This window comes from Lasioglossum baleicum, chromosome 4, assembly GCF_051020765.1.
Source record: "Lasioglossum baleicum chromosome 4, iyLasBale1, whole genome shotgun sequence".
NCBI classification, from domain to species: Eukaryota; Metazoa; Arthropoda; class Insecta; order Hymenoptera; family Halictidae; genus Lasioglossum; species Lasioglossum baleicum.
In genome coordinates, this window is record NC_134932.1 from 19,225,225 (window position 1) to 19,239,513 (window position 14,289).

General features: G+C 45.2%; 1 protein-coding gene across 2 annotated transcripts in view; it reads right to left on the minus strand.

Moving 5' to 3' along the window:
• Knockout (Stork-head domain-containing protein knockout) overlaps nt 1-14,289 on the minus strand; it is a 146,065-nt gene continuing 131,776 nt past the window's right edge. Inside the window, exons 4-8 of one of the 2 annotated variants that reach the window (XM_076421948.1) lie at nt 10,300-10,755; nt 6,023-6,229; nt 5,347-5,510; nt 4,339-4,812; nt 1-4,111 (exon numbers count right to left, since the gene is read on the minus strand). In XM_076421948.1, the coding sequence (XP_076278063.1) occupies nt 2,969-4,111; nt 4,339-4,812; nt 5,347-5,510; nt 6,023-6,229; nt 10,300-10,755 (2,444 nt within the window). In that variant the 3' untranslated portion in view covers nt 1-2,968. Of the gene's footprint in view, nt 4,112-4,338; nt 4,813-5,346; nt 5,532-6,022; nt 6,230-10,299; nt 10,756-14,289 lie in introns of both variants that reach the window. The other variant, XM_076421947.1, reaches the window with a different exon arrangement.

Below are 14,289 nucleotides of genomic sequence, written 5' to 3' on the forward strand. Positions count from 1 at the left end.
AAAACCAAGGCGGGTAAAACTTTTTTCCATGTTTTTTTTATTATCATACGCTTTCGTTGTTATAATTATAATAGAGCAAGATTACACAATGATACTCTACAAGTTAGTCTTCGATAAGAAATAAGGGCGTAAAAGGCTCGTGTCCTTCCATTTTCGTAAAAAGTGGAAGACGTGGAGGTGTATTGAGATTGCTAATCGGTTAATCGGCAATACAATGTATGAAATGTACAAAGCAGGCACGACAAGCTGTGTCCAGGGGTCTCTCATAGCCTGCCGCCTTACGACTATATGTTTTTACTTTATTTTAAGGTTAATAATAATTATGATTCGAACGTTAGACGGAGAGTCCACGGTTTAACACTAGAACTACCAGAACAGGTCAAAAGCGACCCATTTCGAATTTCGTACATCTCAGTGACCAGAAACACAAGAGTTAATTTCATGAAGAAATGATGAAATAAATTCAATCTGCGCCAGCTACAACCAAAGTCGATCGAAATTTAAATCAGCGCGCTCTAGCAGTTCACAAAAGAAAACTCAAGCCAACTTTTAAACCACTTTGACTCGGTACTTCTAGCGTTAAGACGTTTTAAGTACTAACAACGGTTTTGGCACTTAGATTTACCATTGCACTAATCGATAAAATGGTACCGCTTATTATTCGGAAAGGGGAATGCACCTTTCTGTTTCGTGTCTCGAGAGTTCGCGTGCAACAAACGAAAGGCGGTCTGAATTATGCAGGCGCGCGCGCGTGCGAAGGGCGTTCGAAGGTCGTTCGAGATTTAAGGCCGACCTGTTTTTTATTACGAGCGACGATTTCGATCGAACACTTTTCATCAATTTCGTTGATCGCGTGTCGTCAGAGGTATATGTATAAACGCGTACTGTAAGTAAAAAATTTCTTTTCGAGGGTGATTTATAGAATGAATTTCGCTTTATATATAAAACTCACCCCTGTCATGGGGATGGTCGTTCGTGAAGAGAATACTCGTGGTACGCTTGATTTTCGATTTGTATTCTATATTGTGTACGCGTAGTCAATCACTATGCCTAAATTCTATCGTAAAAGTTGACTGCGCTACGCTTCCTTCCTACTTTGGCATATCGACCGAAACAAAATGTCGTCTGATTAATTATAGACGTTCGTCCTTGGGTAATGAGAGGTGGAGGTTGGGAAGGAGGTTGGAGGTGGGAGTCGTTGGAAACGAAAGAATGGTGCTTCTTTAAATTACCACTTTTTACACATCGTCCACGAAGACTCACGAGTCTTACGCTTTTTATCACTAATCTATGTCGACGCTAGAAAATTGGCAGTATTTGGATTCGCGCAAAATATTTTCATAATATTTTCTCTTTCTCTCTCTCTCACTCTCTTGCTCTCTCTCTCTCTCTCTCTCTCTCTCGCGTTCGATTAAGGCAATTGTCAGGCTATCGTACGTGAAGTATTGCTTTAGCAAATCGCTTTAGCTTCGTAAAGCGATGCAAAACTGGCAACGTCACGACGTTGTGGTACCCGTTTATAGACGATTTTTTAGAATGATAAATTAAAAGAGAAATTATCAGCGGACGAAATGCGACTCGCTCGATGCATTGCGTTTAGATAAATCAAAGATTTTCGAGTCGCGAGAGTTGATGCTTCCGGTGATTTTAGAGGATACTGCTCGAAATAATTGGATGATCGTGCGCCTTATGACGTGGACAAAATTCATGCGATGTCGGTGTGCGAATGAATTTTGAAACATTGATCCTTTCGTTCGGAATAAATTCTCAATCGTGTGTTTCTTTATTTTGTTATCGTTTATTTTGTATTGTTTTATTCAGCTTTTCTGAGATACAATTCAGTCACTCGAGTTCAAAGTGTAAATTTGGAAAATTGTACAGTTGTTTCAATTACACAGTGACAATGTTCTCGACTGATTCCTCGTGCACAGTCCTACAGAATCACTAGTTACATTTGTGTCTCGTGTTGGCGTCAAGACCAACGATATCTTCCATTTTGATTTCACATATTACACTATTTGCTTGTATCCTACATTAACTAATTGTAAGTTCTGACTATCGTTTAAAGGTTTCGGACTATTTATCTGAACACCACGGTTGCTGGTTTCACGCGAGACAGAAATATGCTTTTCTGGATCGAGAAAAAATATCTTCCGTACGTAGGTTAACGATCGAATTCCAATTACCATTAATACTTAGAATAGTATACGAAGTAATCTATGAGGCACCGTAGATTGAACATTCCGTGAGAAGGCTATCGTAAATATCAGGCAGTGTTTCATTTCCTTGTGGCGTCAATTCCTCGAGTTCTAGGCGAACTCTCCTCATCCCCCGAATTGTTCCGAGCAGTGCAGAAAATCATATTTCCCTTGAATATTCGTCGGAAGGTATCGAATCGCGTGCAAAACGTGTTACGGAATGCAACGACAATGCAACGATCGTGTTCGAACCTCGTACGCGACGGAAGTGTTTGTGTCGAAAGAAATGGGGCTGCTGGTTTTCGAATGCGTTGTCATCGGATTCCTGGATATGCTTTAAAACTTTAAACAACTATAGATAAGCTAACGAATACTTTCTGTGGAATGGCTGCCATTTATTTATACAATACTAACGAACGTTCAGCCGCGTAAGCATATAGATGATCATCAATGGAAGCACGGGCGGGCTGATTATCGATGCAGATCGTAAACGATGTGTGTCGAATTGCAAAAAGACTGTCGGGTGTAAATAGAACGCGTGTGACAGCGGATCGCACGTCGGGATACAACGAGCGTTTCTTTATTGGTAACTGTTTACAGTGCTCTCTATATGCTTAAGCAGTACAATCGTTCTCTCTGTATACTATTTAACACGTCTACCACGACGCGGCCGCACGAGATACGATCACGGATCGGATCCGTCCTGCTAAAGTTCAATCTTTCACTGTACGAGGTGCGCGAGAAACCGCTGGTCCGACGAGACAAAACCGTTAAACGAGTCCAAAATCGGTGTGAACGGTGACGTCGCAGTTGTTCGGCTTCTCGGCCGCTGCCGTGTTCACCTCGACCAAAGTGTCCACGCTGTTGATCGGGCAGCCTTTCAGGATCTTCTGCGCTGCCAGGCTGGTGAACTGCACCTGCATGTCGCTCAAGCTTGGGTACGTGTAGAGGTCGCCTCGACTGACCGTTTTCTCGAGGTTCGGTTCCGAGCCCTGCGGAGCTCTCTGCTTCGTCACTTCCAGGTTCTCGATGTAGACGTTGTTGAACGATCCCCCGAAACCGTCGAAAGATTTCGTGGGCGAGGGCGGGTTCGAGGCGATGTTGTTCTTGGAACCTGGGCGCAACAGGTTTCTGTAGCTGAGCGCGTCCTTGGACAACGAGAGACTCAGCTTCCGTGAGTTGTTCATGGCGTCGTTGGTGTTCTTCGTGTTCGACAGCGTTGTCGCTGGGTGCTCGTTCACCAGAGAGTTCTTGTCGATGTTGTTCGTCGAGCCGTCGATCAGGTGCGCCTGGCTGTTGTTCAGGCGGTTAGTTAGCTTCAGTTTGTTAGGCACTTCCTCTTCGGCTTTAGGCTTGTTCTCCTTGTCGGACTCGGACTGTAGCAGGCTCGGCTTCGATTCTTTGGACGCGTACAACGAGGACGGACGCTCGAGCTTGCTCGACTTGTTCAGCTTCTCGTCGTCTATCCTGGTTTTGTAGATCTTCTCGCCGAGCAGCTCCCGATCCTGCTTCTCCTTGCAGTCCTCTTTTTCAGCCACTTTCGTCTTCACTGTACCGTTCTCGAACGTGATCACCGACCTCATCGGCGAGTTGTTCTGTTGCACGTAGATTTTCGTGCCCGGGGATCCAGAGATGGTGGTCGTGCTGGTCGCGTTCGACGCCAGGGTCACGCTGTTCTGTATCGCCCGTTGGTCTTGCGACGGGCTCACCGGAGTCAGGTTCGTTGACACCTGCAGCGTGATCGAGTTCTGCGCTTCCTGAAGCGGAGTCAGCGAACCTTGCTGGACCACCTTCAATGGAGAAGATTTCGCTGGTAACGTGGACGTTTTCAATGGGGACGACGAGAGTTTACCGCTGGAAATCGACTTTCCACTGGAGTGGGACGAGTGGCCGGACGACGTCTTCTGCAAAACCTGTCGATATACAATTATTTAGTCGCCTTTCACTGGGTACTGTTTGCTAAAATCAATTCGTCGAGCACAACCTCGACTCTTTTATATTATACGTATCGCATTATTACATTTTTAACATTATAAACAATTTTGAATGCTGGACTGACATCAAACAAGCACGAATGGTACCTTGCTTTATTAATAAGACTGGTAACGTTCTGTGACCAATGCAGTTTGCAAGCTTTTACCTTGTGTTGCGGTGATCCATTCGACTTCGTGCCGCTGCCAATGGAATCATGGCTGGGTCGTCTAGAGTTCGATTGTCTCGTGCTAGATCGGCCTAGGGTGGCCGTTTTCGCAGGACTGGCATTCGTGGTTCGGACGGATCCAGAACTTCCGCCGCTTCGGCTGGGCGACGAGTTCGCAGAGTTCTTCCCGTTCTGCGTTTGATTGCGAGCTTGGTAGGACTCTTGGTTGCCGGTCGGTGGTAAAACCGACGCTCTGGAGGTGCATCTGCTCAGACTGGAGCACTTCGATCTCGGCAGAGTCGAGCAAGGCGATCGATGCCGTCTGGAACTTCGGGGCGTCGAGTTCGCCAACAAGCTGGAAGAGTCGCCGCTGGCTTGACGTCGATGTCGCCTAGGCAAAGTGGCGGATCGCACGGAACTCGAGTCGTCCCAAACTTGGAAACTGGCTTGTGACTGGTCCAGACCCTCCATCATCTGCAAAAACATTCCTTCATTGTGGAAATTGCTCTCTCGTCGTTCGAAAAAGTTGGTGGAACTTATGCGCTGTGCTGAGGGGATTGAGGGGTTCTTCTGGTTTAGAGCGTGAAAGTGGCTTATGGTAAAAATAAAGCAGAGATGCCATTAAGGTTTGTTGATATAGATGTATCCTTCTATAATATTCCAAAAGTGTGCAAATACCATAAATGCATAAAGATCGCGACATCCCCGATATAGAAATAATATCTCTCTTCAACTCGGTGAATTCAACAACTGGATAAAACTAATTGTTAACAGGTTTGTGGAAGCATAATTGCTGACGTAGCTACAAGCGAACGTTTCTAACTTATCGATCTGGCCGAGTACACTGCATAAATTCAATCCTAGCCTTTTCGGGCAGCTTGTTTATCTTCCTGCAGTAATTCCAGGGATTCAATTTAATCATCCGGTTTGCTTTCAATTCCCGACTGTTTGCAGAAAAAACACGTGTATGCTTTTCCGAGGGAACACGTCCGACTTTATCCAACTCACCGAAGGGCTGGCAGCTCTCGTTTGCGTGGCTACGCTGTGTAGGTGAACGACACGTGGGTTAAACCACTCGGTAGGAGGATACTGAGCGCTGAACGTGCCCATTAACGGTGCACCCTTCCTTCGTGTGCTGCGCCGGAACAGCCTGGAGAGCAGACCTATTTTCTCTGAAAAAATCCCAGAGAAACCTTGAGAAAAGACGGACCGATGTTGCATTTCGTTATGAGAGATCGGGAATCGAGGAAGGGCTTGCCAGCTAAGGGTGACTAAGAAGCTTCGTTGAGGTGTGGATGTTCGATCGTGTCAGCGAATCGTCTATCTTTTCGCCCGATCATCGGGGGCTCAGGATATCGGAAGAGCTATCGGCTGGAGTTTACCATTTCGGTGGTGAATGCGGGTGATGGCGGAGAAAGCATGGTTTAATGATTTGCTGGCCGCGAATAAAGATGCTTCCTATTGGCGCGAGAAGCATGATTAAACGACTCGAAGACGTTCAGCGTGGGAGTCTCGTCCATACTACAGCTACCCTGTCGAAGTGTTTTATTGTTTCACGCGATAGAGAATAAGTTTCTCTCCAAGCGGCCACAAGCTGGAAGCTTGGATCGGATTCGAAGGGATGGCTAACATATTTAAGTTGATCATCCATCACCAAAACAATCCCTTCCCCGACTCGACTCACTGGTTGGGCTATGCGGCGCACTGTCGGTGCTCGCGTATTCCGCACTCGATGAAGTGTCGCTTCTTTCTGGCCTTCGTGGCAAAGACCGTGAACTTCCACTTCTGTGCAAACGCCTGGCGGAACCCCAGAGCCGGAGAGAGTGTCGCCTTTCGAGGCGTCCTGGCATCGATCGACACCTCGCGAACAGGACCTTGTCATTCGGGTTACCTGAAAAGATCGGAATTCATGTCTGAATACGTATAACACATACAGATTCGGTCGTATGTATAAAACATTTGATACAGTATGCATAGAGGATGAAGTATATAGCATAACTAGTATCTACTGGTAAATACTTCAATACGCATGCGTAATACGTAATATTTACTGAAATCTTCAAGCAAATATCACTGTTATTTTGAGTCCGATGGTCGCGTATCTTACTTTCTCCTCGGTCATAATCATGACGTTGTTCATGCAAATTCGTACTCCGAAGGCTTACAAAAGCTTTAACACTAAACCCACTACTGCCGATCAAATGACCGGTTTTATATTTCTGATTTTACAATTATTGTAATTATAAAGTTGCTTACATAGAAATTGATTCCATAAATTTCTTTATCCAAGCACGTATTGTGATAAAGATGGCAGAAAATATAAATCAATAGAGCCTTGTGATTTTTATAAGCTAAAACATTTATATCGCTTTCAGTGTTAACATTCTGCTTCGCGTACTGATTTTCCGGCGTCGGAGTTGACAGTGCCGGGTTCGGAATTCGCATATCGCGGTTGGCTGTCAAGTCGTGGGCTCCCACCGGGTTCTCAAAAAGTGGAACACCCTCGTCCCTGATTTTCATCGTGGTACACAGCCAGAGGCGGTGGCGACGACCGAGTGGGTTACCAGCGTGAGAATCACTCGAGAAACGAGTCAGAGAAAAGTAGGAAGATTATATACGTGTGGCCCCCCACGTGATCCCAGCAGCGTGTGTAACGGTAGACAATGTCGTGACCAATAGCTAATATATCGGCTGTGCTAAACGCTTTCCAGGGATCGCCGAGTTGGCACGGTCTGTTCCCGCCGCTATATGTACCGATACTCGCGTGTACGTCCTCCATACACGTCCCGGTGTACGGAAAGAGGCGAGGTGTGCAAGGTGCCGGAGGTGTTTCCGTGTCAACGCGCCAGAAAATTCCAGTTTCAACAAGCGGCACCGAAACTTCGATCAACCAGCCGCTGCATTTAGGCTGCGCATGCAACTTCGTGCGCTCGCCGCGCTGCAAGAAATATAGGGACTCATTCGAACCCCGTGCTACCGATCTGCTCGCCGATAGCTTGTTCGTTGCGCATTGCAACGATCCTTGCAGTTTATAGTTTATAGTCGCCCGACGAACGCCACCGGTGGGCCACAGCTATTCTTCTTCTGTACAATTTTCAGCGTAAAACGAAAACATTTAAATCTTGTCTCTAGAATGCTCTAAGTGTCACAATGTCCGTTGACAATATTCTTTCGATAATTTACTGATTGACATTACCTGAATTCGCAAGCATTCTTGCTTAACATCCTTAGTGAGGATTAATACAAGAACAGTTTAATACGGTCGAATGATAATCGTTTATGGTGGATCAAATGGAAATGTGCGATATTCCCACGGTGTCTGAGCGCGGGCAAGCAACAAGCATCGCGGGGAAACAATGCCGAAATGGTTCACGGGCATGAATATAACATCGGAGAATTTATTAGAGTGTTCTCGAAGAAGCTGCATTTCTTGCATCGAGTATGCGCACGATGTGCATGCCTAGCACGCGAGCCAACAACGTGGCATCGTTCGGTGCAACATTGTGCCAACCGTCGCGACGGCGCGGCATGGCCCGGTGATACCGCAATGATATACGGGAACGTATTATCGTACAATGTTGAGATCGCGTTTACCATATCCCGGTTTGGGACGGTCCAGATAAAGAAAATTGCCGAGTTTCCTTCGCGTTGATGCGCGAGGGGCTCCATTTGAATTTCTAATTCGGGCCCGGCCCGGCCCGTCGTGGTGGCCGGAAGGGGCATAAATTCGCGGCCGCGGACGACAGAGCACTCTAAATGCCGAGATAACGCCGCGCAATTTAAATCGAATCGCGACAATTTTTCGAGTCGATCTGCCGCGGTGGAATGCACGGTCTTCCGGCGCTCGCTGCGTGGCTGCCAAGGACGACAACAACATAAACGCACCGGACTCGTCCATCGAGTTCGAGAGAAAAAGGCACCCGCGCGCGAGACCGGCTAGCGAACTCCTCCTGGACACTCGGAACCATTCCCGAACACGTGCCGAACGAGTCTGCTGCTCTGATCGACCAGTTTGTCCCCGGGGCGGGCTCCTACGGTTTTACGAGTCTCTCGTTTCCTGGCCGTCTTTTCGCGGGAGACCCGACAAGCAATCCCGCCGTATGTGCTCGACTCGAAAAACTTGGGCAAATGTCAACTGTTTAGTTTAAGCGGGTGCACTGGTTTTCCATTTTCGAAAAATCGATTTTCTTACATTTTCTTCAATCATACACTGAGGAGCAAAATTAAACCAACGAAACCATTGGTTGCAAACCAACGTCATCTCAATACACATAGATATCCAGCTTTCTGTTTTTTACCCAAAATAATATCAAAAACTCATAATTTCATCTTTGACTCATCCTCAAACTCTGTCTTATCCTCGACCTCTCTGAAACTTTACCTAGCCACGTCATCTTCAAAACTTTGACCTTACCATGCCAGCTCTTACAATTCCTAAACTTCCACCATTCAATTTAGAATCTTATATACGCCGTTTTCCCTCTACAGGGCAGATTTTCTGTTCTCCGACTGTCTTAGACTACTGCATATACAATTTATACTAAAAATGATTGTACTACGTACAATCTATTATATTGATATGTTATATTATACAGACTCCTCAGCTGAAGGATGCCACCTCCTCTATCTCCTCTATTTTTAATGAATCTTCTATTTTGAATAGAAGAACAATTTCTTTTGTCTGGTTATTTTTTCATAGTTTTTTCAAGCTCATCGTTATATTTTTTATCGGGAAAACTTCTTTTTTTTTATTCCATCTTATAGCGGTTGAAAAACTACATTTGAATATGCTTAAGTCATTAACAAGATGGAATAAAAAAAAAGTTGTCCCGATAAAAAATAACGATGACCTTGAACAAACTGAAAAATAACCGGACAAAAAAATTGTTCTTCTATGGTATTCCTCCTTCGATACCATTTAAATTATGCCAAAAATATTTTTTTTGTGCCATTTAAAATAAAGGAGATATTTAGGTGGCCTCCTTCAGCTGAGACACCCTGTACATTTACAAAAATATTGTACTGCGTACAATAGATTGTCAACATGTTTTCGATTATTCAGGAATACAACACATTTTTCAGAAAATCATTATACCTGTGTTGAATAAAACGGGCCAACAACATACTCAAGAAGAAAGGAGAGAATCTTCAATACATTACTAATTACTAGAATTGAGTCTAACAGAATGTGATTATGTAACACTTTTCACTCCGTCGAATTATCAGACCTTCAATGTATATTTATTTGCAGACAGATTGACTTGTAAATGTTAATCTACTTAATCAGAGTGTAATTGCTTGATAAAAAACGTGATTTTCAGTATCCACCGAGCGTAATCCTCAGTTGGCGCCCTGAATCTCGGTTCAATCTCTGAAAAGCAGAGTTGAGGAAAAAACAGGAGAAAACAGACTGTTCAAACTAAAGCTGCAGCCCCGAGTACCACCTGCATTTGCATCTTAACGCCTCGTATCTAAATTGCACATCGTTTCCGCGTTACTTCGTGGAAATAGTAACAGTGCTGGCGCGTCTAAAGTTCTCCGTAAATATCTGCGCAACTCCATCCCGAATATGGAGCAATCTGTGCAAGAAAATAATCGATAAAGATCGGCGAGCGACCAATTATTAAACTTTTACATTCAATTGTTTTCTAGAGAAAAATAAATTTGTAAATAATAAAAATTGTTTATGTTATAATTTTCATCCCTAATCCATTCATAATAAAAAAAATATTGGGTTGGCAAATAAGTTGGTTTGATTTTTGTGATTTATTCCACTCGAAAAAACCGAACGAACTTATTTGCCAACCCAATATATAATTTAACAATAAAATTTCAAGTATAAACTGAAAAGATGCTATAAATTCTTCCGCGAGCTTTTGTCCAGCTAGATTGGGAATTTTTCCCACGGTGCGTCTGCAGCTAAAATTTCTTAGAAAAAGATAGAGCGACCGTGGTCCTTACCTCCGCAAATGACGTCCGCCAGATTGGTCTGCACAGCTTGATGCGTGACATCGCCGTCCCTCAGGGTCAGCATCTCGCCGTGCACGAGCGCCATGGCCTCGTCGTTGGTCATCAGCATGCTACCCTGACCCCTGGACCCGCTCACTTCCCTGGAGCATCGCCTGGAGTTGCTGGAGTCGCGCCTGAGCCTCCTGGTCTCCGGTGTAACGACGAAATAGCCCTGGGACGTATGATAAATCTTCCGTTCCTGCATCAGCTTCGCGAGGGCGTCGTACACCAGCTCGCGGTTTGGTCTCTGCATCGCTGGAAAAGCGTTCCTCAGAGCGGATCGTAGCGTGTCCAAGGTCGCTGCTTGCCTCTGGGACGTCAGCTCCAGTATCGCCCAACAAAGAGCTTCCGGCAGCGGCGTGAATTGTCCCTGGGCAACCGGGGCGACCAGGCAATCCTCGATGTCCCCTGCAACAGGAACGAAAATTGTAGCCTCGCTGAATGATGGTTGCATCGAGTGACGACGTTGTGGGAATTATAAGGGGCAGACGGAATTAATGCCCGCGCCGTCGAGATTGCCGCAGTAGAAGAAATTGACGGTAGCTTCTGCATTCTATTATCCGTGACTGAGACCGAACAGCTCCCATCGTGGTCTCAGCGCGCAGAAAACAAAGCACGAAGGGCAATTCTGCTTCTCTGATTACCGGACCACGCCCTTCGAGCTTCTTGCCGAAGCTTTCTTTGATACTTGACAATTTAGCTGGGCAAATTCCAGGACATTGTAGCTTGATGCGAACAATCAGGATGCTGAATTTAGAAAATAGCCTAGAACATTGTTCTATTACCTCAAGTTTGAAACATTCACAACTGTAAAGTGCTTACAGCTCCAAGTAACCAACGACGGCTAAATGCAGAAGGTATTCCAGAAATGGGACAATTTCTCGAGATTGCAGAAGCGTGTCTAACGCTTGCAAAATGCCGAGCGAGACTCGCTAAATGTGTAACAAGGTGATCCGAAGGCCGCCGAGAGGGCCGGGAAGCGTAAAAATTGTGGAAAGCCCGAGCTAAGCCAAGATTCCGACGATTATGCAAATCGCGGGGCGAAGATCGGAGATACGATGGCCTTATTGGAGTTTCGAAGTTCTTGCGTTCATTGAAATTCACCCTGCACGTTCGCCCGGCAGAATGAAACCGTAATAGTAAAGCTGGCTGCCAGGAACCGGCGACATTCGAGCGACTGCCTTTCTAGCGTCAGCCGAGACGGTTCGGGTTTCCATGCATGTCTCGGCTACAAACAAAGTGTTTCATTAACGGGCACATGTAACGATCAGCCCCGCCGTCTAACGTAATATTTAAGGCGTTCTACCAGGAACAGGTTGCGTGGCGTTGCCTTTTGCGAAAATTATGCGGGATTAGCCGCCGTCCAAGTGTCCAAAGGTCACGGTTGCCGCGATATTCTCGAAATATCGATCCCCCTCGAGAAAAAAACGCCGCCACGGATTTCCAATATCTATGGAAATCGACGATCGAGACATTCTGTTCCAGCGCGGCGCTTTTATACCGTGTGAATTTTAATTTCAAATTTCTTTGGTTCCCGCCAGTACAGCTGCAGCAGGTTTATTTGGCGAGCCCTTTGTAACGGAGATATTGTTCTGTATAATCCCAAGACAGTTGGGCCGCTGAAACCTATTTACGGAGAGAGGATTCAACGCATCGAGTCACATTGAATCCTGTTTTCGATGGGACGGGCATACGAGGCCCGTGGCTAGGGCTGCCATCTGTAAAATCATTGATCTAGGACGGAGAGCATGAAAGTCCTGGACAGGCTCGTCGAAAATCCGAATAAAAGATGCAGGGTGGATGACGAAGCGTGATCAGCTTAGATTATCCTGCTGTTAGTGGCTCTAAAAGACTGAAGGCGACTTTGATAACTCTGGAAAAAAGGGTTGACGAAAAATTTGGTACAATCATTTTAAAGCTCTCCTTGAACCATGTTATTTTAGCTAAAACACCTTCCGATCGAACCACTAGCAGCAGAATAATCTAAGCTGATCACGTTTCGTGGTCCACCCTGTAGAATCAGAACAAACTCGAATATAGGCTTTATTAGAAGCGTTAACAATCAGCAAGTATTGGAAAACTAGAATCGTCACCGGATGTTGTAAAAATTATGAGAAATTCGGCGAAACCCGGAGAGATGACAGCCCCAATCGCCGCAAGTGCATTGCAGAGAATCTGCATCTGCGCTCGCATGTTCGACCGAATCTCGTGAATCCGTCATGGCCATGAAAGATGGAAAGTTAAGGGATTGCGTGGATCGTGCATCGTAAACGAGCGCTTTATAGTAAATGATTGAAATATCCATTTAAAGGAGACCTCTGCGGACACCAGTTTATGTAACGGAAGTAAAAGTAAGGCGTAAAAAATCCTTAAGTGGCCGAAGATAAAGTGAAAATCCACTTGAACCGTTAAGGGAGATCGGTTTATTGCTCTCCACGTTTCACCGTTTAACAGACGCCGATTGCCTTCTTACTGCACTTTGTTCGTTAATATTGTTATTTAATTCGACAATTCGTTGGACACGATCGTTTCAGTTTTCTCCAATTACAGCATTGCATTGCTTTATTTTGTAATAATGGGTTTTTAGAGCGGTGGCGAGAAATGCGCGGCACGAGAAACTGGACCTTGCGTAACTTTGGGAATATTCGGCTTTTGATTGCACTTCGTATATCTTTTTATAGTGATCTTTTATATCCCCAGATTTTTTTGTTTCGCTTGTAGTTTTATGCGATGCGTGGTAAAGAAACCAATTTGAGAAAATGCGGCACTATTTGGAACTCGAAAGATAATCCATATATCAAAGGGAAATAACTTCGACAACTTTCATTAGTCCACTAAGAATTGCTTATTTGACAAATGACGAACTATAAGTTCAAGGTAATAGAATATGTTCAAGTTAAAAGAATGTTCTTCATTTAAAAAGAAGAATTTTTTAGAAATATTAAATAGGTTCGGCGAGGTTCACAAAAAAATGAGTAATTTTTGAAATGAAAAAGTGTGTCGGCTTTGAGTACCGCGTTTTGCTAGACACCTAGTATACAGAAATGATACTGTTGCTTACATGTTGCGAGAGTCCCCGATGACAAGCCGCTCGCTTCACATTGTGCTCTCGTTGTCATTAAATATTCCCGTCACGGTGGAGCGGGTACCACGAGGAATTTCGGAGTCCCGCGGAGTCGCGGGCTTAGAATAATCCATAGTCTTTTCGTGGGCGTGGACCAGATGTATGAGAACGCGGGACCTTGGGGGTCCGAAAGTCACCTTAAAACGTGACAGGAAGCACAAAGAGAGTCGAATTTCGCCGCGAAAACCGATAGACGGTCTCCCTCCTTCGCGCTCTCTTTCTGGCGGCGTCGAAATTTTCGGTTTCCAGCCGGCTTAATTACCTCTCTCTCCTAGCGTGATTACGGATCATCGCTTGGTCGACGCTTAAGACGCTAATTAAGCATTGTTAACCGCGGCCAGATTTGCTCCGGTGTGCCAGTTTCCTCCTCGGAGCCGAGAAATTCGCTACTCCAGCTTTTACGCGTGGGAACACGCCGCGCGGTATGCAACGGGCTTTTGAAAAATGTGAATTGCATGTTCGCTGGACGCTCTGCAATTAGAATAATTGTAATGTTCTCTAATTTTCTCGACATCGGAACTCGCGCTATACGTGCAATTACGCGCGGTATTTAATTTGAAACACGATATATGAGATCGCGATTCATTAACGATGAATGCGCGGTAGGCTAATACACGGTAATCTATCGTTGATTGAAGAAAGTTGCACCGTGAACCTGTACTTCGAGGCGTGCGGAAGTATACGAAAGGAAATCTAATAAATTTATCCCCTCGCTAAATAGACGTTTCACATATTTCAATCAATAAAAGGCGGCAGTCTCGAATAACGATTCGAGTTACAAAACGATTGTCCACGCGATCATTGTAATTGCGATGATT